We start from the raw sequence: 24,175 nt of genomic DNA, 5'->3' as shown, positions 1-24,175 counted from the left end.
CCCCCGTCTCTCTCTCTCTCTCTCCCCCGTCCTCTCTCTCTCTCACCCGTCTCTCTCTCTTTCTCCCCCGTCCTCTCTCTCTCTCCCCTCGTCTCTCTCTCTCTCCCCCGTCTCTCTCTCTCTCCCCTCGTCTCTCTCTCTCTCCCCCCGTCTCTCTCTCTCTCTCTCCCCCGTCTCTCTCTCTCTCTCCCCGTCTCTCTCTCGCTCCCCCCGTCTCTCTCTCTCTCCCCTCGTCTCTCTCTCTCTCTCTCTCTCTCCCCCCCGTCTCTCTCTCTCTCTCTCTCTCTCTCTCTCTCTCTCTCTCTCTCTCTCTCTCTCTCTCTCTCCCCCCTCCATCTGTCTCTACTCTTTCAGGAAGGGCAGCAGTGGAGAGGGAAGTAGGGAGGGAGAGCTAGAAGACCTGCATGAAGATGAACCCTCTTCTCCAGTCAGCCCAGCCCAGATCAGCTCCACACAGGCCTCTGAGCCACCTCCTCCCCTTTAAGAACTATATGCCCTTCCCCTTTAAACCCCCATCTGTACATTGCCTCTGTCCCTTTAAATCTATAATGCACTCAACTCTCATATTCCTGTCCCTCCCCTTCATCCTTCCCTGACCTCACTTCACTTCACCTCACCTCACCTCACCTCACTCCGTCATCGTGTGTAATCACCCAAATAAACACAGAGAACTCAAACAGCACTGGAGACAACACACTGGAGACAACACACTGGAGACAACACACTGGACTACCACCAGTTAGATTGTTCGCTGGTGTACTCAAGACTACTGCAATCTCTACTGTCTGTCTGTCTGTCTGTCTGTCTGTCTGTCTGTCTGTCTGTCTGTCTGTCTGCAGGCATGATGTCACTGAAAAGAAGAGGACTTGCATTTTGTTTGTCATGTTTCGATGTCACTTTACCTACACAATGCATGATGAACGTCATCGCCGTTCCGAGACTGTCTTAAGGCAGCCTTCACAGTCATGGACAATGGGGTGCCCTAAGAGCCTGCATGACCGAGAGACTGGTGCATGCAGCTGTTGTTATGGCGCCCCCTACAGTTCGAAACGAGACGAACACACGGGGCTTTTAACCACCTATCACAATCAATAGTTTCAATCTGAAGTGTTGTACATAGATCAGAAATGTGTCGGTCAGTATAATGTCAACGTTGTTGTCTACCTATCTCACCCGTACATGCTAAGCTGTCAACATAACCCTTCCACGCACAGTGCCGTCAGAAGCCTTGTTGAACTGGTTGATTGGTTGTGACAGACACACACCCCTGGTGCTCCCCACAGGGACACCCCTCTCTCTCCCCCTTTCTATCTCTCGCTTTCTCCCCACCCCTCTCTCCCTCCCCACCCCTCTCTCCCTCCCTCTCTCCCTCTCTCTCTCTCTCTGCCAGCCCAGGCACATTGTCCTGTATGTGGAAGTGTGTTTGTTGTGAGTCAGAGTACAGCGCTCACTTCCACAGCTCTGCCAGGGACCGTTACAATGTGGTGATTAGGAACACTACAAACAACAACATCTCTATATTCACAACAACACAATCCCCATGTGGCAGATGAGAATGGCCCAGTACACTGATTTCCATTTATCCCTCTCACTCTCCATCTCTTCAGATTTGATGCAATTCTATTGTGCAAAACACTCCATTGAAATTAGGTACTGAGGACAGATAGGAGAGGGCAGCGTATTAATGAAGGGTCAGTAGCACTTCTGAACTGAGCCTCTGATTTAAGCCGCTCAGGCCGGGATTCAAACCGATCGCCTCTTTTAGGTTATGCACCTTTTTTAAAGGCAATGTTCCCGTGTTCGCGGTGACCGCATTCACGGTTAAACGCTGCATATGTCGGTTCAATCAGAAATTGCCTTTAAATGTCAAGCTAACTAATAAGCAGGGCGGGTGGAGCCTGTGTAATGTGATTCAACCTCATTCCTATATTGTCCTTTTGCTAATTTGATGACTCTGCAGAGGTCATGGAGTTGTAGAGGTTACAGAGGTCAGAGGTCATTGCGGGACTTGTTGTACTTATTCCTGTCCTCAGCCGTAGCCTCAGGGTTATCTGCGATAGGTAATGTTCCCAACATTTGCAGAGATTGCGTTCACACTGCAGATGTCGGCTCAATCGGAAATTATCTTTAAATGGCGCATTGTCGACAGCCATCGGATTAAAATCCCGGCCTAAATCTGCGTCCCTATAGGCTCTGATCAAAAGTAGTGCACTATATAGGGAATAGAATGCCATTTGAGACGTAACCCTCTGGTTTACACATCAGCGCTGTTGGGTGCTACAGTGAGCGGATGGATAGAGGGGATGGTAGTGGAAGGAAAAAGTTGTATTATACATTCCCTGTTGGCCACATGGGGTTTTTTCTTTCACTCACGCCATCTTCACACCCTCTCTTTATCCCTCTGTTTTTTTCTTCTTCGTTGCCCTCCTGTTGCTTCAGTTTCACGAATTTACGGGCAGTCATCTTTAATTATACTTCTTTCTTTGTGATTTCTATAGCATGCTATTCCAAGTGAAGGGTTTTCAATCAACGTGTTTGAAGAGCTTGCTTTGTTTTGTTGCAATGCCTTGTTGTTTTTTTCTACTTTTACTTTTCTTCCTGTGGGTTGAACGCTATATTCACGTTGCGCTGGAAGTGGTCGTTATTCGACGGGGGCTTTTTAAGGGGTTTGTCTTTTTCACCTGTCAGTCTGCGGGTTAACTTCTAACTGAAGCACCTGGCTGTGAACCAGCTGTCTGCCACCTGGTCCCCTTCCGATGAGAAGGCACTATCTGACACTTCATCTAAAAGAACGATTGATGCACAAGCTAAAGTGAAACGCAGGTTGTTGTTTTGTTGGTACGTCTGTGTGGAGCACTGCACCTTTATCAGAGTCTAATGTGTATTCCCCTTTGTGTGTATTCCCCTTTGTGTGTATTCCCCTTTGTGTGTATGTATGCATGTATGTACAGGTATGTGTGTCACAGAAGTGTGATATCCTTGCCATTCCCTCTTCAGTGTTGATTCACTCAGGTAGCCTTTCCTTCGGTCTGTTATGTCCAGGTATATTGTCTTGGGAGTTGACCCGGGTGATATCGACACGGTTATGCCAATTTAATATGAACGTTTTGCACATTTCCCATTTAGCAGGCACTCTATACTGCTGCCTGTCATTCCAGCTACACCTGTTAACATTCCCATATCATCATGACACATTCAGACCGCTGCTACTACTGTCTGTCATTCCGGCTTCACCTGTTAACACAAGTTGAGATGAACTGAATCTAAACGAGGGCTGTGGGCGTGAGTGTGTACACAGTGTTAAGATGAGGACAGCGTCGTTGTTTTTTCATCGCCGCTATTTGTTATATGTGATTGTCCTGGTCTCTGTGTTGAAGGTGCCTGTTGTTCGCTGAGTTTATTCGATGTCTGTACTGTTCTGCATATTTCTGAAGCCTCATTCATACATGGTGCTAACGTGTCATTTGTCCTGATCTTGTCCACATTCTGATTTTTGCCCACATTTTTAGACGGGTGTAGAAAATACGCGTTGTGATGTGATGGGGATCAGATCTCATAAGTGTAAACGGACTAGATCAGGAAAAGATCAGGACAATATCAGGACGCATGTTAGAATCAGGTGTAAACGGGAAAAAGCATGGCAAACCTGTACTGAATGCAACTGTTACAATGTAAATATGTACCAATATATAAAGAAGCTATTTTTTGCATGCTTTTTGTACACCCAGACATAATCAAATAATTAAAACTATCAGAATAATTGAATCATGTCTTTTTTGTAAGTAACCTGTCAAAGAGTATGCAAGAGTAAAACTTAAACTGAGAATGTTTTATTGAATTTGCGTGCCCAATTACAAACTGTTAATGAGAAAGATTTAAAGATCTAAAATATGTAATTATTTTCCCAGTCTTTCAAAGTTGAATACCCCCACCAGTATGAAGACAACATTGTGTGCGCTGTGCTGATGGAAGAGGTTGGAAACCGGCTTTCAACTCAGTCCGGCTTTCAACTCAGTCCGGCTTTCAACTCAGTCCGGCTTTCAACTTACTGTTGATAGTTGAAATAGCAGAATGCAGAAATTTCTAAATGAGTACATACATCATCAGATTTCCTCTAGTCACGTCAGTCATTGCATACCTTAGAGAGCTATTTATAACTTGTCAGAAAATGTCCAGATCAACTAGCCCATGTCAGCTAATGTTTTTTTAGCCGATAGATTTTGTTGTAATGTTTGATTTACTCAAATATCACATGAATTCACATTCGACATGGCAAAATGTATAGAACTGCAAAAAAAATGTGCTTAAGAAACTGCAACATTTTCTCTGCACCCCATGAGAAAATGTGTAGAATTGTGTGCCCATAGAAATAGTGGTGCGTGGGATGTTCCCCAATGCTGCATGGGGGGGCCTGAGTGAAAAAGTTTGGGAACCCCTGATTTAATGTAACGAATGTGTTATAAACGGATGTTATAAATGTATTATAAACCAGGGTACTTTAAAGGGAACTAATGTGTTACAAGTGCATGATGCTTTGAGGTAATGAACCAACACTAAACTAACACACAGTGCTAATTCTACCACATTGAGAGAACAGTGCTTCAGTATTATTATTATTATTAGACAAACAAGGGAGGGTGGCTGTCTCTGAAAGAATGTTATTTATTTATTTATCTCCTAAACCGTGGGCATCATTCGAGGTCTGTTGCCACGATCTGAAGGCATAAATAGCAGTTGAATCATTGAGCTGAAGAGTGGAAAAGTATCACACTTGTTTTATCGTTTCAGAAATGTCCATGTCTCAGTGCAGCCTGGAGTCAGTGTACTGCGGTGTTGGAGCCGCAGCCAGCCGTCACTGCAGTCTGGAGCCCAGGAGTCAGCAGTCCTCTGCACAATCACTCCTATGGGAGAGCAACAGAAACACGGCCCATGTTCAAATGGGACTCCTTTAAAAACACGCCATTTCGACCCCGTTGTACGGTTCAATGTGCCTGCGTCAGGGGAGTATGCACATCAGGCAAGAACTGTGTCAGATGCTACATGTATTGAACTCTTCCGAATCGACTCCCCACAGAATACTTTTACACGCTTATGTGGTTCACCGATGTGTTTCTTCTGGGCCATATTTGAATACATTCAAAATGCATCCTTCCTTCCTCCCAAGTAAGTATTGGCTGAACACAGTCTGATAGGTGTAAGCAACGGTTCACATAGCTTCCACTTATCCAGTCATGTCAGATCAGGGACTACTGTAGTTAAGGAAGGGAGAGAAAGAGGAGGGATTTTTAAAGTATTCCAACACAAACCAGAGGACCCACACCAGTCAACACAAACCTTAGACTGAGCTGATCCAGGCAGCTGCTGTAGGGCTAAGTCTCTGACAGTGGGGCCTCATGATGCACTAGGACCTCATCTGAATGTTTCTGCGTGGCCAAGAAGACATCAATGACATGCTACACCACAATATATGTTGGCCTTTCACCCACTTTAACCACAAACATGAACAGTTTAATCAATGGTGTATGACACATTCACACAATGTGCTTACCTTGGATACTTCTTTTTCAGACTTGAACTCACTTAAAGGTTCCTGAAAGACAGACTCAGACTTAGATTGATCCATTTTTATCTGACTATTTTATTTTCCCCTTGTTTGAAACCAGTATTACACTCTCAACTAATGGATTTTAGACATATTTACTTTGTAAGAGTTGAGTATGAGTATATTAAATGAAGGTTAAGGTGAATAATATTCCAAACAGTTTTTTTTATCCTTTATTTAACCAGAGAAGTCACATTGAGATTGACATCTGTTTTTCAAGTGATCTGAAGGGGTATCTAGGGACAGCTTCTTTACACTTTAACTACAGAGTGGCAGTTGGAGTTTGAATCTGTCCAAAGGCATGCTCTTACTAAAGACTGGGATGGAGTTTGAATCTGTCCAAAGGCATGCTCTTACTAAAGACTGGGATGGAGTTTGAATCTGCCCAAAGGCATGCTCTTACTAAAGACTGGGATGGAGTTTGAATCTGTCCAAAGGCATGCTCTTACTAAAGACTGGGATGGAGTTTGAATCTGTCCAAAGGCATGCTCTTACTAAAGACTGGGATGGAGTTTGAATCTGTCCAAAGGCATGCTCTTACTAAAGACTGGGATGGAGTTTGAATCTGTCCAAAGGCATGCTCTTACTAAAGACTGGGATGGAGTTTGAATCTGTCCAAAGGCATGCTCTTACTAAAGACTGGGATGGAGTTTGAATCTGTCCAAAGGCATGCTCTTACTAAAGACTGGGATGGAGTTTGAATCTGTCCAAAGGCATGCTCTTACTAAAGACTGGGATGGAGTTTGAATCTGTCCAAAGGCATGCTCTTACTGAAGACTGGGATGGAGTTTGAATCTGTCCAAAGGCATGCTCTTACTGAAGACTGGGATGGAGTTTGAATCTGTCCAAAGGCATGCTCTTACTAAAGACTGGGATGGAGTTTGAATCTGTCCAAAGGCATGCTCTTACTGAAGACTGGGATGGAGTTTGAATCTGTCCAAAGGCATGCTCTTACTGAAGACTGGGATGGAGTTTGAATCTGTCCAAAGGCATGCTCTTACTGAAGACTGGGATGGAGTTTGAATCTGTCCAATGGCATGCTCTTACTGAAGACTGGGATGGAGTTTGAATCTGTCCAAAGGCATGCTCTTACTAAAGACTGGGATGGAGTTTGAATCTGTCCAAAGGCATGCTCTTACTAAAGACTGGGATGGAGTTTGAATCTGTCCAAAGGCATGCTCTTACTGAAGACTGGGATGGAGTTTGAATCTGTCCAAAGGCATGCTCTTACTAAAGACTGGGATGGAGTTTGAATCTGTCCAAAGGCATGCTCTTACTGAAGACTGGGATGGAGTTTGAATCTGTCCAATGGCATGCTCTTACTAAAGACTGGGATGGAGTTTGAATCTGTCCAAAGGCATGCTCTTACTAAAGACTGGGATGGAGTTTGAATCTGTCCAATGGCATGCTCTTACTAAAGACTGGGATGGAGTTTGAATCTGTCCAATGGCATTCTCTTACTAAAGACTGGGATGGAGTTTGAATCTGTCCAAAGGCATGCTCTTACTGAAGACTGGGATGGAGTTTGAATCTGTCCAAAGGCATGCTCTTACTGAAGACTGGGATGGAGTTTGAATCTGTCCAAAGGCATGCTCTTACTGAAGACTGGGATGGAGTTTGAATCTGTCCAAAGGCATGCTCTTACTAAAGACTGGGATGGAGTTTGAATCTGTCCAAAGGCATGCTCTTACTAAAGACTGGGATGGAGTTTGAATCTGTCCAAAGGCATGCTCTTACTAAAGACTGGGATGGAGTTTGAATCTGTCCAAAGGCATGCTCTTACTGAAGACTGGGATGGAGTTTGAATCTGTCCAAAGGCATGCTCTTACTAAAGACTGGGATGGAGTTTGAATCTGTCCAAAGGCATGCTCTTACTGAAGACTGGGATGGAGTTTGAATCTGTCCAAAGGCATGCTCTTACTAAAGACTGGGATGGAGTTTGAATCTGTCCAAAGGCATGCTCTTACTAAAGACTGGGATGGAGTTTGAATCTGTCCAAAGGCATGCTCTTACTAAAGACTGGGATGGAGTTTGAATCTGTCCAAAGGCATGCTCTTACTAAAGACTGGGATGGAGTTTGAATCTGTCCAAAGGCATGCTCTTACTAAAGACTGGGATGGAAATAAACACTGCTTTGGATAACATGTTATTTGGATAGTCCTCAATAGATGGTTTATAGATGTTCAATTGTCAACTAACTAACCCTAACTACAACCCCGGATTAATGTCAATTTCCCAGCTCAACCCTAACCCTAACCCTAACCTTAGCCTCAACCCTAATCCTGAACTCCATCTTCATGTCCATATCCCGATTCAACCCTAATCCTGAACTCCATCTTCATGTCCATATCCCAGCTCAACCCTAACCCTAGCCTCAACCCTAATCCTGAACTCCATCTTCATGTCCATATCCCGATTCAACCCTAACCCTAGCCCTAACCTTAGCCTCAACCACCATGGTAACCCTAGCTTCATGTCCACATCCAAGCGGTTGCATATCAACAGAGTTTCAGTTGGTAGGGAGATTCTCAATTGGGCAAAAAGTCTGTCCTCTCCTCTACTCCCCCATCATCCTCTCCTCTCCGACCCAGAAACCGATAAGTGGTCACCATATGTATCAAATAAAATCAAAGTTTATTTGTCACGTGCACAGGATACAGCAGGTGTGAACTGTACAGTGAAATGCTTATGTAGGAGAGTGTAAATTAGTTAATAGGTGAACAGAGGAGTTTGCTTCTCTCTTCAATTGGTGTATCCTATAATGCCCTTTTAGTGTAAGAGCTTAAAAAAATATTTAAAAAATAAAAAAACACCTGGAATTTCAGCCTGTTCAGGTGGGATGGAGTTTTTGGCCCCACAGCATGACATCACAATCTGATCTGATTATTCCGATCAATGACCAGTCGTCTTTTATTTGCATATGTATCCTCCTACTTTGAAGGGGTAAGCAGGGTAGGCTCTAGAGTCTAGACAATCCTATCCACCAATCAGGGCTGTGTATGTAAATTTGTATCAACACGCCCATCACGATCAGACTGAGCGTTTCAATGACAAAAGGAGGCTCAGGGAAATAAATGATCATGCGTATATATTTTGAGTTATTTTCATGAAATAAACACAATGGTTTATTAATTGAAAAGTAAAATAGTAAAATAATATAGATACAGTGGGGAAAAAAAGTATTTAGTCAGCCACCAATTGTGCAAGTTCTCCCACTTAAAAAGATGAGAGAGGCCTGTAATTTTCATCATAGGTACACGTCAACTATGACAGACAAATTGAGGAAAAAAAATCCAGAAAATCCCATTGTAGGATTTTTAATGAATTTATTTGCAAATTATGGTGGAAAATAAGTATTTGGTCACCTACAAACAAGCAAGATTTCTGGCTCTCACAGACCTGTAACTTCTTCTTTCAGAGGCTCCTCTGTCCTCCACTCGTTACCTGTATTAATGGCACCTGTTTGAACTTGTTATCAGTATAAAATACACCTGTCCACAACCTCAAACAGTCACACTCCAAACTTCACAATGGCCAAGACCAAAGAGCTGTCAAAGGACACCAAAAACAAAATTGTAGACCTGCACCAGGCTGGGAAGACTGAATCTGCAATAGGTAAGCAGCTTGGTTTGAAGAAATCAACTGTGGGAGCAATTATTAGGAAATGGAAGACATACAAGACCACTGATAATCTCCCTCGATCTGGGGCTCCACGCAAGATCTCACCCCGTGGGGTCAAAATGATCACAAGAACGGTGAGCAAAAATCCCAGAACCACACGGGGGGACCTAGTGAATGACCTGCAGAGAGCTGGGACCAAAGTAACAAAGCCAACCATCAGTAACACACTACGCCGCCAGGGACTCAAATCCTGCAGTGCGAGACGTGTCCCCCTGCTTAAGCCAGTACATGTCCAGGCCCGTCTGAAGTGCATTTGGATGATCCAGAAGAGGATTGGGAGAATGTCATATGGTCAGATGAAACCAAAATATAACTTTTTGGTAAAAACTCAACTCGTCATGTTTGGAGGACAAAGAATGCTGAGTTGCATCCAAAGAACACCATACCTACTGTGAAGCATGGGGTTGGAAACATCATGCTTTGGGGCTGTTTTTCTGCAAAGGGACCAGGACGACTGATCCGTGTAAAGGAAAGAATGAATGGGGCCATGTATCGTGAGATTTTGAGTGAAACCCTCCTTCCATCAGCAAGGGCATTGAAGATGAAACGTGGCTGGGTCTTTCAGTATGACAATGATCCCAAACACACCGCCCGGGCAACGAAGGAGTGGCTTCGTAAGAAGCATTTCAAGGTCCTGGAGTGGCCTAGCCAGTCTCCAGATTTCAACCCCATAGAAAATCTTTGGAGGGAGTTGAAAGTCTGTGTTGCCCAGCGACAGCCCCAAAACATCACTGCTCTAGAGGAGATCTGCATGGAGGAATGGGCCAAAATACCAGCAACAGTGTGTGAAAACCTTGTGAAGACTTACAGAAAACGTTTGACCTGTGTCATTGCCAACAAAGGGTATATAACAAAGTATTGAGAAACTTTTGTTATTGACCAAATACTTATTTTCCACCATCATATGCCAATAAATTCATTAAAAATCCTACAATGTGATTTTCTGGATTTTTTTTTCTCATTTTGTCTGTCATAGTTGACGTGTACCTATGATGAAAATTACAGGCCTCTCTCATATTTTTAAGTGGGAGAACTTGCACAATTGGTGGCTGACTAAATACTTTTTTTCCCCACTGTATATTAATAGCCTTTTATTATTGATCTATACAATATATTAAACACTTTTGTTTACTTTCTACCATTCCAAATAATATAATATATAATATGCCATTTAGCAAATAATAGATATCTCTAAATTCGAAAAACATGTCACCACAACTCTACTGGGTCACTACTGGGACAAGCGAATTTGCTTTAAACAATTCATAAAACATGAGCCATAACTATTTGATATTTTAAATAGTTTTTCATGGTTGCAAAGGAGAAGGACGCAAAAGCCACCACAATTCAAGTACGACCCACATGTATTTCGGGACTCCTCCTCTGTAAACGTCATTTGCCTGATGACGCGATAGTGGAGGAGTGTAATTTCATACAAGTGCATTTGTATCCACGTTTCCTCTCCTCGCCTCCTCTCCTCGATGACCTTTTACCTTTTTCAAAAGGAGGAATCGAGCCAAACCAATTGAGATTCTCCAATAGTTTGCTTATAGTTTGAGCATGTATAGATCATCTTTTAGTGGCTATGTAATAGTTGTTTTTTATCAGGGGAGCCCGTTTTCAATGGTGCCCTGGGGACAACAAATTCAACATGAACATTCCAATAAAACATTTATAAAAACTACAGGTTACAATTAAAAAAACACCACAATGCATTTTTACATTTGACCAAAACAAACGCTATTCTCATTTAACAAATTCAACATTGGACTCCTAAACTGCTCGAGTGGTACCAGGGAATCAAGACGCGGGGAGTTCTGCAGGTTATTCCAAAAATGGGGGGCATTAAAACTGAAGGCAGATTTACCTAATTCGGTGGAGGACCTAATGAACCTCAAGAGCTAACCAACCCTGCGAGCGAGTTTGGTATCTCATGTTTTTCAACGATGAGGTTAGGTAAGTCGGAAGCTTGTGTAGTAGAGCTTTGTAAACAGAAAGGGAATAGTGAAGTGATCTACGGGGGCTTTAATGAGGACCAGACAACCGTTTGATACAGGATGCAGTGGCGGCGTATTAAAAATAAAGTGGGAGCAAATGAACACCGTGTATTTCTTAGAGAGACAACACATGAACTGTTGGGTCAATTATTGTGTGTACTGTTGAGGGTCCGTGTGCCCAGTTTTCTGCACAATTATTTATAAAATGCCACTTTGCTGCCATCTGGTGTTTAAACTGGATGTTACGCAACAGTTAGATGTAAACTCACCTTCTCCATCGATTCAGTAACCTTGAATTTCATGTTGTTGTAGAATTCCCTCTTGGGTAGTAGATACAGGAGAATCAGATCACATACTACAGTCGCCTTTGGAAACACAGCACAATTATTAGCATCATAACCATAGAAATATAATATACATTTCATTCTGTGATCACAACTTCCTCCGTCACATTATTTAATATATAAACATATTTGTTTAGTCTATACAAGCTGTTTAAGAGATATACAGTAGGCTACTGGAGATTCTGTATGTTTTGCAGTATTAGATAGGATGTGTATTATCAGATATGATGTGTATTACCAGATAGGATGTGTATTACCAGATAGGATGTGTATTACCAGATAGGATGTGTATTACCAGATATGATGTGTATTACCAGATAGGATGTGTATTATCAGATAGGATGTGTATTATCAGATAGGATGTGTATTATCAGATAGGATGTGTAGTATTAGATATGATGTGTATTATCAGATAGGATGTGTAGTATTAGATAGCATGTGTAGTATTAGATAGGATGTGTAGTATTAGATAGGATGTGTAGTATTAGATAGGTTGTGTATTATCATATAGGATGTGTAGTATTAGATAGGTTGTGTAGTATTAGATAGGATGTGTAGTATTAGATAGGATGTGTATTATTGCAGGACTCACCACTCCAAAGATTCCCACACCAGACCCTATAGCTGTTAGTGTTGGAATGATATCAAATTTTCTGGCCTGGGAAATAAAAAATAACATCAACCATCTTTAAACGTTTTAATCTACAGTCGTAAAGGAGGAATTCAGAAACGCTGTCTGGAACATTACAAGGATCGCAATCATGAACTTCATGAACTTACCAGTGAACGAACAATGATGTCAAATCGAATCCCAAAAACTTTCAGAAGTGTCCTTTTCTCCTGCTTGTCCTCCATATAATGCTTTGCATACCTTAAAGAACAAAATGTAGACACACTTTTCTAGTGTTCAGATCTGTATGTCTCTCTTCAGCCTTTCACATGACCCTTGCAACTAAGAAGAGTCAAATGTAATTTATAATGAATAGTGTACTTTTCTTAGTCGCATGGTTAGCACGACCCCCCATGGCTAAAAACGACCCCCATGGTTAACAGGAACCCCCATGGCTAACACGACCCCATTTCTAAGTGTTTTTCTTTCATTTATTTAAAATCTTTAACTCAGAAAAGGCTTTTCAATTTACAATAAGAAAAGTGGCCCTTACAAGAACGATGTATTGAGATAGGACAGGAGATATAGAAGAGACTGCGAGTCAGAAGGGCAGTGAGTTGGATTTCAAACCCATGCCAACTCTGGTATACATTAGTGCCAGGGTCTGCAGCACTAACCATACAGTCCGCACGTGGCAGATGTTTTTATGTACCTGAAGTTGTATCCCACAGATGCTCTGGCTGTGTCTGTCTCCTGGGGGTTTCCATAGAGACCGTGGAAGGAGTAGATCGGTTTACACTCTGACTGGTCATAGTCCAGGTTACAGGTCCAGTCAATGACGATACCAATCGCCCCGCCCTGTCGGATCAATCAATACATCCAGCCAATGAGGGTACAACTAACCCCAAACGTCACGATACCATCAACAACGTCAATACATCCAGTCAATGAGGGTACCACTAACCCCACACATCACGATACCATCAACAACATCAATACATCCAGTCAATGAGGGTACCATTAACCCCAAACATCACGATACCATCAACAACATCAATACATCCAGTCAATGAGGGTACCATTAACCCCAAACATCACGATACCATCAACAACATCAATACATCCAGTCAATGAGGGTACCATTAACCCCACACATCACGATACCATCAACAACATCAATACATCCAGTCAATGAGGGTACCACTAACCCCACATACCATCAACAACATCAATACATCCAGTCAATGAGGGTACCACTAACCCCACACATCACGATACCATCAACAACATCAATACATCCAGTCAATGAGAGTACCACTAACCCCACATACCATCAACAACATCAATACATACAGTCAATGAGGGTACCACTAACCCCAAACATCACGGTACCATCAACAACATCAATACATCCAGATCCAGTCAATGAGGGTACCACTAACCCCAAACATCACGATACCATCAACAACATCAATACATCCAGTCAATGAGAGTACCACTAACCCCACATACCATTGTAGTGTCTTAGAGTCTGTGATGTGCTGACCTTTGCAAAAAGTGTGTTAGAGGAAAACTTGGCTCTAGGATTTTGCTGATGTTGCAAAATGGGGTAACAGATTAACTTTACTCTACTTTGCTGAAACATCTGGAAAACATTACTAAAGTTCATGGAAAAATGATATGGGGAGAGATGTGGAAAGGCCAGGGATTGGTTTTTAGAATCACACCATATTACGTCATAAATGATATAAAACCATGTCTTGAACAATAGGAGGGAGGAATAGCGAATTACAGAATTTGGCTCTTGCTGTTCTTAAGATATCTGCAGGTATCTGTAAATTCGATGCTGAAAACTCTTTGTTATAATAAACCTTTATAAACAAAGTACAGTGTCGGCGGACTCCTTATCATCACGGCATGGATCAGCAAAGGTGTGTCTTTTGGACACTACACCATCAACAACATCAATACATCCAGTCAATGAGGGTACCATTAACCCCACACATCACGATACCATCAACAACATCAATACATTCAGTCAATGAGGGTACCACTAACCCCACACATCACGATACCATCAACAACGTCAATACATCCAGTCAATGAGGGTACCACTAACCCCAAACATCACGATACCATCAACAACATCAATACATCCAGTCAATGAGGGTACCTCTAACCCCAAACATCACGATACCATCAACAACATCAATACATCCAGTCAATGAGGGTACCACTAACCCCAAACATCACGATACCATCAACAACATCAATACATCCAGTGAATGAGCATACCACTAACCCCACACATCACGATACCATCAACATCGGCTATCAATGGAGGTACCAATAACACCAAAGTGTCTTCGGACACTTTTAAAATCAGTTGCAATTTCAGTGTTTCACTATGCTTTAACTCAGAAATTACCTTTGACAGAGCATACCTAGTAACCAATAGCACCACCATCATACCTTGTTACCAATAACACCATCATACCTCATTACCAATAACCCCACCATCAAACCTCGTTACCAATAACACCACCATCATACCTCATTACCAATAACACCACTATCATCACACCTCGTTACCAATAACACCACCATCATACCTTGTTACCAATAACACCACCATCATACCTCATTACCAATAACCCCACCATCATACCTCGTTACCAATAACCCCACCATCAAACCTCGTTACCAATAACACCACCATCATACCTCATTACCAATAACACCACTATCATCACACCTCGTTACCAATAACACCACCATCATACCTCGTTACCAATAACACCACCATCACACCTCGTTACCAATAACACCACCATCATACCTTTTTACCAATAACACCACTATCATCACACCTCGTTACCAATAACACCACCATCATACCTCGTTACCAATAACACCACCATCACACCTCGTTACCAATAACACCACCATCATACCTTTTTACCAATAACTGTCATGAGCACTCTCTCTCCCTGGTAGCAACATTAATTGCATTCAATTCTCTGCCACTCTGCTCACTCTCTCCCTACTCTGCCTAACGAGCTCCACCTGGCTCCGCCCTGCTCTGCTCTTGTTACCTGGCCAGCTGCACTGCATTTCCCACTCACCATCCTCACCTTGCCTCACTCTGTTCTAATTACTCTGCCAGCTGAACTGCATTTCCCCACTAACCTCTCCCAGTATATCAAGCCCTGTTTTTCAGCCAAGCCCTGTCAGATCGTCTTCAAACCCGGACCAGTAACCTGCCTGTCTGCGCTCTGACTCCTGTTTGTGATACCGATCCTTTCTTGACTGCCTCCTTGTTCTACTGCCCCGTCTATCCCGACCTGCCTTCTGGACCTCGACTACTCTCCGATCTTCAGCCCCTCCGGTAACTCGATTCTGCCTTCTGTCTCTCACCACGATATTTGCCCAGCCCTGATCTGTACTTCTGCCTGCCATTCATATTGCTGTTGTGTGTGTGTTCCCCCAGGTCTCCGACCACCAGATGAGCGTGCCCAGACGCTTCACCACCCTCAGCCCGATACGCCGCTCCATCACTGGGGAACACACACACTAAGCACTTGGACTGGACACCCCCGGACATTTGGTGACCCCCGGAGCACAGGTACCCACAGGACCCTGAAAAACCCCAGAGCCCCAAGCACCCCTGGAACCCCTGACACCCCTGGCACTCCTCTTCCCGCCTGAAACCTTCAATAAAGAACTCTGAATTTGAACTTGCGCTCTTGGGTCCTCTTCTGTCCGTGACAAATAACACCACCATCATTGTCGTTACAAATAAAGCCACCATCATACCTCGTTACCAATAACACCACTATTGTACCTCACCACCATCATCATACCTTGTTACCAATAACACCACCACCATACCTCCTTACCAATAACACCACCATCATATCTCGTTACCAATAATACCAAGATCATACCTTGTTACCAATAACACCACCATCATACCTCGTTACCAATAACACCACAATCATACCTCGTTACCAATAACACCACCATCATACCTTGTTACCAATAACACAACCATCATCAAACCTCGTTACCAATAACACCCCCATCATACCTCGTTACCAATAACCCCACCATCATAAATTTACATTTACATTTTAGTCCTTCAGCAGACGCTCTTATCCAGAGCGACTTACAGTTAGTGAGTGCATTTTTTTCATACCTCGTTACCAATAACACCACCATTATAACTCACCACCATCATACCTCATTACCAATAACACCACCATCATACCTTGTTACCAATAACACCTCCATCATACCGCGTTACCAATAACACCACCATCATACCTCATTACCAATAACCCCACCATCATACCTCATTACCAATAACACAACCATCATACCGCGTTACCAATAACACCACCATCATACCTCATTACCAATAACACCACCACTGTGGTCCTCTGTAGCTCAATTGGTAGAGCATGGCGCTTGTAACGCCAGTGTAGTGGATTCGATCCCCAGGACCACCCATACGTAAAAATGTATGCACACATGACTGTAAGTCGCTTTGGATAAAAGCGTCTGCTAAATGGCATATTATTATTATTATATTATTATCATACCTCGTTACCAATAACCCCACCATCATACCTCGTTACCAATAACCCCACCATCATACCTCGTTATCAATAACACCACCATCATACCTCGTTACCAATAACACCACCATCATACCTCGTTACCAATAACACCACCATCATACCTCGTTACCAATAACACCACCATCATACCTCGTTACCAATAACACCACCATCAATCAATGACTCCACAATAAACACCAACACCACCAAAACACACAGCCATACACAGACTGACAGGTACTTGCAGACCCCCTTCCCTGGTGAATAGAACAGCATGTTGCTCACCACTCTGGCTATGGTGGCGAAGTTGAAGCCAGACAGCTGTACCAAGTCACCCAGTCTGAAAATGGGACACAGCGGGGACTTCTTTGGGTCGTACAGGCAGCTGTTGACGTACTGATTGTCGATACCTTCTACGAGGTTAGACCTGGAGAGAGAACAGGAAGAGATCATTGTAAAAAAAAAAAAAAAGGTCCAGTGTAGCTCAGTTGGTAGAGCATGGCGCTTGCAACGCCAGGGTTATGGGTTCGTTTCCCGGGGGGGCGGGGGGGGGGGGGCAGTATGAAAATGTATGCACTCACTAACTGTAAGTCGCTCTGGATAAGAGCGTCTGCTAAATGACTAAAATGTAAAAAGATGACAAGTTTATATCATACTGTACTGGTTATGTAACAAAATAGATATTTGAATCAACATCACATTTGGGACACTATTTGCCTAAACATTGATGGATGTGGTAATTATATAACCACTACTTATACATTAGCTGTCACATACCACAAACCATATTCAGTGCATTAGCTACATACACAATGTGTGTGATGTAACGCATGTATCTAACATAGCAAACATTGCCTGAGGCTACCTAACGGTTGCTAGGCTGAAGAGGTGGTCTCTGGTCGCTACACTCTTAGAAAAAAGGAGCCATCTAGAAAAGGGGTGGGCAACCCTGTTCCTGGAGTGCTGCAGGTACCGCAGGATTTTGTTCCAACTAGGCACCACACCTGACCAACTGAGATAATTGATCAGTTCAGTGATTGACTAAATTCAACATACCTGGTCTTCCAGGTCGGTTAAATCAAAAACATGAAGTGCCTGCGGCACTCCAGGACCACGGTTGCCTACCCCTGATCTAGAACCTTAAAGCGTTCTTCGGCTGTCCCCATAGGAGAACCCTTTGAAGAACCCTTTTTTGGTTCCAGGTAAAAACCTTTTGGGTTCCATGTAGAGCCCTTTCCACAGAGGGTTCTACCTGGAACCCAAAAGGGTTCTACCTGGAACCCAAAAGGGTTCTACCTGGAACCAAAAAGGGTTCTACCTGGAACCAAAAAGTGTTCTCCTATGGGGACAGCCGCAGAACCATTTTGGAACCCTTTTTTCTAAGAGTGCAGGCTGGTGGATGAGATGTAGGAGGTTAGGTATTCTCCTGCCGACCTGCTCTTACGTGGTCTGCTCCCCCACAGCAGAGCAGAGACGGGGCAGCAGTGTTGACAATGATAAAATATAAACCCTGGATTGCTGATGCTATTTATTGGCCATTGAGAGGCTTTGAAGCCACCGGTCGGCCATATTGGCACTCCCCAGTAGCAGCAGCCCTCCATAGGAATGAATGGGAATCTACAGTATTTCAATTAAATGTTTCGAGGACAAAATTACATCTATTTAAGTATTTTGTTGTTGTTGTAGTGGGGACAGTAACATTAATAATCTCCAAAAATTATATTTCAAGGAAAATGTTGAATGATCATCCGTTCTGCGTCTCAATTTTGGACTCATCAGACCAAAGGACAGATTTCCACCGGTCTAATGTCCATTGTTCGTGTTTTTTGACCCAAGCAAGTCTCTTCTTATTATTGGTGTCCTTTAGTAGTGGTTTCTTTGCAGCAATTCGACCATGAAGGCCTGATTCACACAGTCTCCTCTGAACAGTTGATGTTGAGATGTGTCTGTGATGTCACGATCGTCGATAGATGAAGCGGACCAAGGCACAGCGTGATAGGCGTACATACTTTATTAAGTACCCTCACGAACAAAAACAACAAACGATACGTGAAGTCCTAGGTTAAATAACACAAACCTTCCGGATCAAGATCCCACAACGTAACATGCCAACAGGCTGCCTAAGTATGGTCCCCAATCAGAGACAATGAGCTACAGCTGTCTCTGATTGGGAACCACCCTGGCCAACATAGAAATACACGATCTAGAACGACAAACCTAGAAAACTAAACAAGGAAAAATCCACACCCTGGCTCAACATTTAAGAGTCCCCAGAGCCAGGACGTGACAGTACCCCCCCCCCCCCCCCCCCCCCCAACCAAACACAAGAGGGTAGGGGCCGGGTGGGCATTCCGCCTCGGCGGCGGATCCGGCTCCGGGCGTGACCACCACACTCTCTCTACCCCCCCCGTTGCGCCCCTGGTCTGGTCTGGCCCCTCTGGCCGGAGCTGGACTGAACACCGGTGGAGCGGATTTCTCTGGCTCCGGCGTGGAGCAGCTGACCGGTGCCGGACCAGGCACCGGTGGAACAGGCACGGACCGTGCCGGACTGACGACGCGCACCACTGGCTTGGTGCGGGGAGCAGGAACGGGCCAGACCGGGCTGGCGACGCGCACCACTGGCTTGTTGCGGGGAGCAGGATCAGGCCGGACCGGGCTGACGACGCGCACCACTGGCTTGGTGCGGGGAGCAGGAACGGGCCGGACCGGGCTGACGACGCGCACCACTAGCTTGGTGCGGGGAGCAGGAACGGGCCAGACCGGGCTGGCGACGCGCACCACTGGCTTGTTGCGGGGAGCAGGATCAGGCCGGACCGGGCTGACGACGCGCACCACTGGCTTGGTGCGGGGAGCAGGAACGGGCCGGACCGGGCTGACGACGCGCACCACTAGCTTGGTGCAGGGAGCAGGAACAGGCCGGACCGGGCTGGCGACGCGCACCACTGGCTTGGTGCGGGGAGCAGGAACGGGCCGGACTGGGCTGACGACGTGCACCATTGGCTTGGTGCGGGGAGCAGGAACAGGCCGGACCGGGCTGGCGACGCGCACCACTGGCTTGGTGCGGGGAGCAGGAACGGGCCTGACCGGGCTGGTGACGCGCACCACAGGCTTAGTGCGGGGAGCAGGAACGGGCCTGACCGTACTGGGAACACACACCACTGGCCTTGTGCGGGAATCAGGAACGGGCCGGACCGGACTGGTGACACACACCACTTGCTTGGTGCGAGGAGCGGGACTGGGTTTCCTCATAAACCTCCGCTCCCTCTGCTGCCTAACCAGTTCCTCTCGCCGTGCCTCCACACTCTCCTTCTCCCTCGTGACCAGTGCCCCCCGTAACCTGGCGGCCTCCTCTGCTAACCTGCTGAACCGCTCTATCGCGGCCTCCTGCTGCCTCGTCGTCCACGGTGTGAGCCCCCCCCTAAAAATTTTTGGGGCTTGTCTCTCCCCCGTGAACATGGCCTCCATGGCTCTCGCCAGACTCTCACTCTTCTCCTCCCAAGTCCATCCTCTCTCCTCTTCACACTGCTTGATCCAGTCGTGGTGGGATCTTCTGTCACGATCGTCGATAGATGAAGCGGACCAAGGCGCAGCGTGATAGGCGTACATACTTTATTAAGTACCCTCACGAACAAAAACAACAAACGATACGTGAAGTCCTAGGTTAAATAACACAAACCTTCCGGATCAAGATCCCACAACGTAACATGCCAACAGGCTGCCTAAGTATGGTCCCCAATCAGAGACAACGAGCTACTGCTGTCTCTGATTGGGAACCACCCTGGCCAACATAGAAATACACGATCTAGAACGACAAACCTAGAAAACTAAACAAGGAAAAATCCACACCCTGGCTCAACATTTAAGAGTCCCCAGAGCCAGGGCGTGACATGTGAAGCATTTATTTGGGCTGCAATTTCTGAGGCTGGTAACTCTAATGAACTTATCCTCTGGAGCAGAGGTAACTCTGGGTCTTCCTTTCCTGTGGCGGTCCTCATGAGAGCCAGTTTCATCATAGCGCTTGATGGTTTTTGCGAATGCACTTGAAGAAACTTTAAAAGTTCTTGAAATGTTCCGGATTGACTGACCTTCATGTCTTAAAGTAATGATGGACTGTCGTTTCTCTTTTCTTATTTGAGCTGTTCTTGCCATAATATGGACTTGGTCTTTTACCAAATAGGGCTATCTTCTGTATACCACCCCTACCTTGTCACAACACAAACTGATTGGCTCAAACGCATTAAGAAGGAAAGAAATTCCACAAATTAACTTGGAAACAACATTGATTCAACCATTTTTTCCCCAGTGTATATCTCTATATGATGTTAATCTATAGAATCTGGCTCTTCTCATGTTAATCTATAGAATCTGGCTCTTCTCATGTTAACCTATAGAATCTGGCTCTTCTCATGTTGACTTATGTTGCCTCTCATGATCCTAGGAAAGTTACAGGATTACCTGAGCTCGCTGTCTGGGAGTTACTGGATGACCTGCCACTGACCTGACCTGACCTGAGCTCGCTCCCAGGGAAGCAGGAGGGGAGAGATGTCCTCATGTTGTTGCTATGGTAATTCTATGGCATGGTTATTTTGCTCTATATTGTTTGGCAGAATCGTGTAGGTCCAGACAGACAGACACCACCTGTGTCCAGCACAGTTTATCTCATGTGCAAATACTAATGATCTCAGGAGAAGAAGCAACTATTTGATGCTTTTATGAGTGTTACAGACTGGAACCGTGGTTACTCTCCTCATTTCCAATAGGCGTTGATGAAAGGATGTACATTGTGTATCAAACAGGGGTCTCACCTCGTAACACCATAGGCTGGAAAGCTGATTGAGTTTTTGATGAACAGTGTGTAGTTCTCTGCCGACATCAACAGCGCTGGACTGCACAGAAAACAGTAGAACATATGAAACAAAGACCAACAAAGCATAAACACGTCAAACACACAGAGACACACAGAGAGGTCATAACAAGAAATTGGTAGAGACCCTTTTCATTTCATCAGCCTACAAATCACTCGGTACAGTTAAAAGTTGTTCAGTACCATTCAGTACATTGAACTTCTAACAAGTAATAAAACATTATACCTGTAGTGTTAACATAATTGTCAGTGATCTTACATACTCTGGGATGGTGCTGTCATCTTCCACAGGGCACCAGGCTAGCACCTCACACATCTTAGTTGTGTCCACCAAACACTTCCCCGTCGTATGTCCTTGGGGTGGGGGGTGGAGGGGAGCAGTGAGACAGAGAGATGGAGAAAAGACATATGAGGGATATAGCTTTTCAACATGGAGTAACAACTATGAGCCCAAAGATTAGTGTTGTCACGATACCAGTATCGCAATACTCAAGAGGTGTCGTGGCAAGGAAACAAAACATGAAGTGGACTGAGAGTGCTGATGTATCTCTTTCATCTCTCGCTGATCTTAGACTGTAAGTATGATTTCTTTCTGCATAATAAGCATGGCTATTATCTGTGTCTGGTCCTGTCTCCCTGGTCCTATCTCCCTGGCCCCGTCTCTCTGGCCCCGTCTCCCTGGCCCCGTCTCCCTGGCCCCGTTTCCCGTTTCCCGTTTCCCTGGCCCCGTCTCCCTGGCCCCTTCTCTCTGGCCCCGCCTCTCTGGCCCTGTCTCCCTGGCCCCGTCTCCCTGGCCCCGCCTCTCTGACCCCGTCTCTCTGGCCCCGTCTCTCCCTGTCATGTCTCTCCCGGTCCTGTCTCTCCCGGTCCTGTCTCTCCCGGTCCTGTCTCTCTGGTCCTGTCTCTCTGGTCCTGTCTCTCTGGCCCTGACTCTCTGGCCCTGTCTCTCTGGCCCTGACTCTCTGGCCCTGTCTCTCTGGTCCTGTCTCTCTGGTCCTGTCTCTCTGGTCCTGCCTCTCTGGCCCTAGCTGGATTGGCAGAGAAGTGTGTAAAAGATCCACAGTAAAGTGAACCACACCACAGGACATGATCATGAGACCGGTTCACCCTGAGGGCTTTAACAACACATTCTGTTTCGCTTGCTTGCCTCTAGTCTCAACCACAGTCTAACCATTAACCAGCACATCCTTCTCAAGGATACAAGGATATATAGATGCCCCAAGTCAACACGGTGGTGGTGACGCCAACAGATCTAAAGCAGAGGCCAACAGCTTTCTGATTGAAGCTGAAAGGGCTGATGTGGTTCTGAGAGGTTGACAAGGCTTGGGTGTAACCAAAATACACAACCAACCCTTTCAACTGCCTATGATATGTAGGCTTAGAATAACTAGGATTATGATTATTAGGATTATGATTATTATGATTATTATGATTATTATGATTATGATTATTATGATTATGATTATTATTAGATCTGCTGTTACTACTCTACTATTTGTCTGCCTGTCTCTGACTGTGTCTCTGACTGTGTGACTGTGTCTCTGACTGTGTGCCTGTGTCTTTGACTGTGTCTCTGACTGTGTGACTGTCTCTGACTGTGTCTCTGACTGTGTCTTCGACTGTGTCTTTGACTGTGTCTTTGACTGTGTCTTCGACTGTGTGCCTGTCTCTGACTGTGTCTCTGACTGTGTGCCTGTGTCTTTGACTGTGTGCCTGTGTCTCTGACTGTGTCTCTGACTGTGTGCCTGTGTCGTTGACTGTGTGCCTGTGTCGCTGACTGTGTGCCTGTGTCTCTGACTGTGTCTCCGACTGTGTGCCTGTGTCTCTGACTGTGTCTCCGACTGTGTGCCTGTGTCGCTGACTGTGTGCCTGTGTCTCTGACTGTGTCTCTGACTGTGTGACTGTGTCTCTGACTGTGTCTCTGACTGTGTCTTCGACTGTGTACCTGTATCTCTGACTGTGTCTTCGACTGTGTACCTGTGTCTCTGACTGTGTGACTGTGTCTCTGACTGTGTGCCTGTGTCTCTGACTGTGTGCCTGTGTCTCTGACTGTGTCTCTGACTGTGTCTTCGACTGTGTCTTTGACTGTGTGCCTGTGTCTCTGACTGTGTCTCTGACTGTGTCTTCGACTGTGTGTCTGTGTCTTCGACTGTGTCTTCAACTGTGTGCCTGTGTCTTCGACTGTGTGCCTGTGTCTCTGACTGTCTGCCTGTGTCGTTGACTGTGTGCCTGTGTCTCTGACTGTGTGCCTGTGTCGTTGACTGTGTGCCTGTGTCGTTGACTGTGTGCCTGTGTCTCTGACTGTGTGCCTGTGTCTCTGACTGTGTCTCTGACTGTGTCTCTGACTGTGTGCCTGTGTCTCTGACTGTGTCTTTGACTGTGTGCCTGTATCTCTGACTGTGTCTCTTACTGTGTCTGTGTCGTTGACTGTGTGCCTGTGTCTCTGACTGTGTCT

General features: G+C 45.1%; 1 protein-coding gene across 4 annotated transcripts in view; it reads right to left on the bottom strand.

Moving 5' to 3' along the window:
* Window positions 1–3,808: 3,808 nt before the first annotated feature.
* Window positions 3,809–24,175, bottom strand: part of LOC311142808 (P2X purinoceptor 1-like) — a 57,854-nt gene continuing 37,487 nt past the window's right edge. For 2 of the 4 annotated variants that reach the window (XM_084178493.1, XM_084178494.1), the window contains exons 5-14: window positions 21,984–22,074; window positions 21,662–21,742; window positions 17,142–17,283; window positions 12,947–13,092; window positions 12,405–12,495; window positions 12,217–12,282; window positions 11,550–11,645; window positions 5,549–5,590; window positions 5,335–5,423; window positions 3,809–4,901 (exon numbers count right to left, since the gene is read on the bottom strand). In XM_084178493.1, coding sequence (XP_084034619.1) covers window positions 5,370–5,423; window positions 5,549–5,590; window positions 11,550–11,645; window positions 12,217–12,282; window positions 12,405–12,495; window positions 12,947–13,092; window positions 17,142–17,283; window positions 21,662–21,742; window positions 21,984–22,074 — 809 coding nt within the window. In that variant the 3' untranslated portion in view covers window positions 3,809–4,901; window positions 5,335–5,369. The remainder of the gene's footprint in view (window positions 4,902–5,334; window positions 5,424–5,548; window positions 5,591–11,549; window positions 11,646–12,216; window positions 12,283–12,404; window positions 12,496–12,946; window positions 13,093–17,141; window positions 17,284–21,661; window positions 21,743–21,983; window positions 22,075–24,175) is intronic. The other 2 variants (XM_084178496.1, XM_084178495.1) reach the window with 1 other exon arrangement.

This window comes from Coregonus lavaretus (genome assembly GCF_964263955.1).
Source record: "Coregonus lavaretus genome assembly, chromosome: 15".
In the NCBI taxonomy this organism is placed as follows: Eukaryota; Metazoa; Chordata; class Actinopteri; order Salmoniformes; family Salmonidae; genus Coregonus; species Coregonus lavaretus.
The sequence above is the reverse complement of the archived record's forward strand: the minus strand, read 5'-3'. Positions and strand labels throughout refer to the sequence as shown.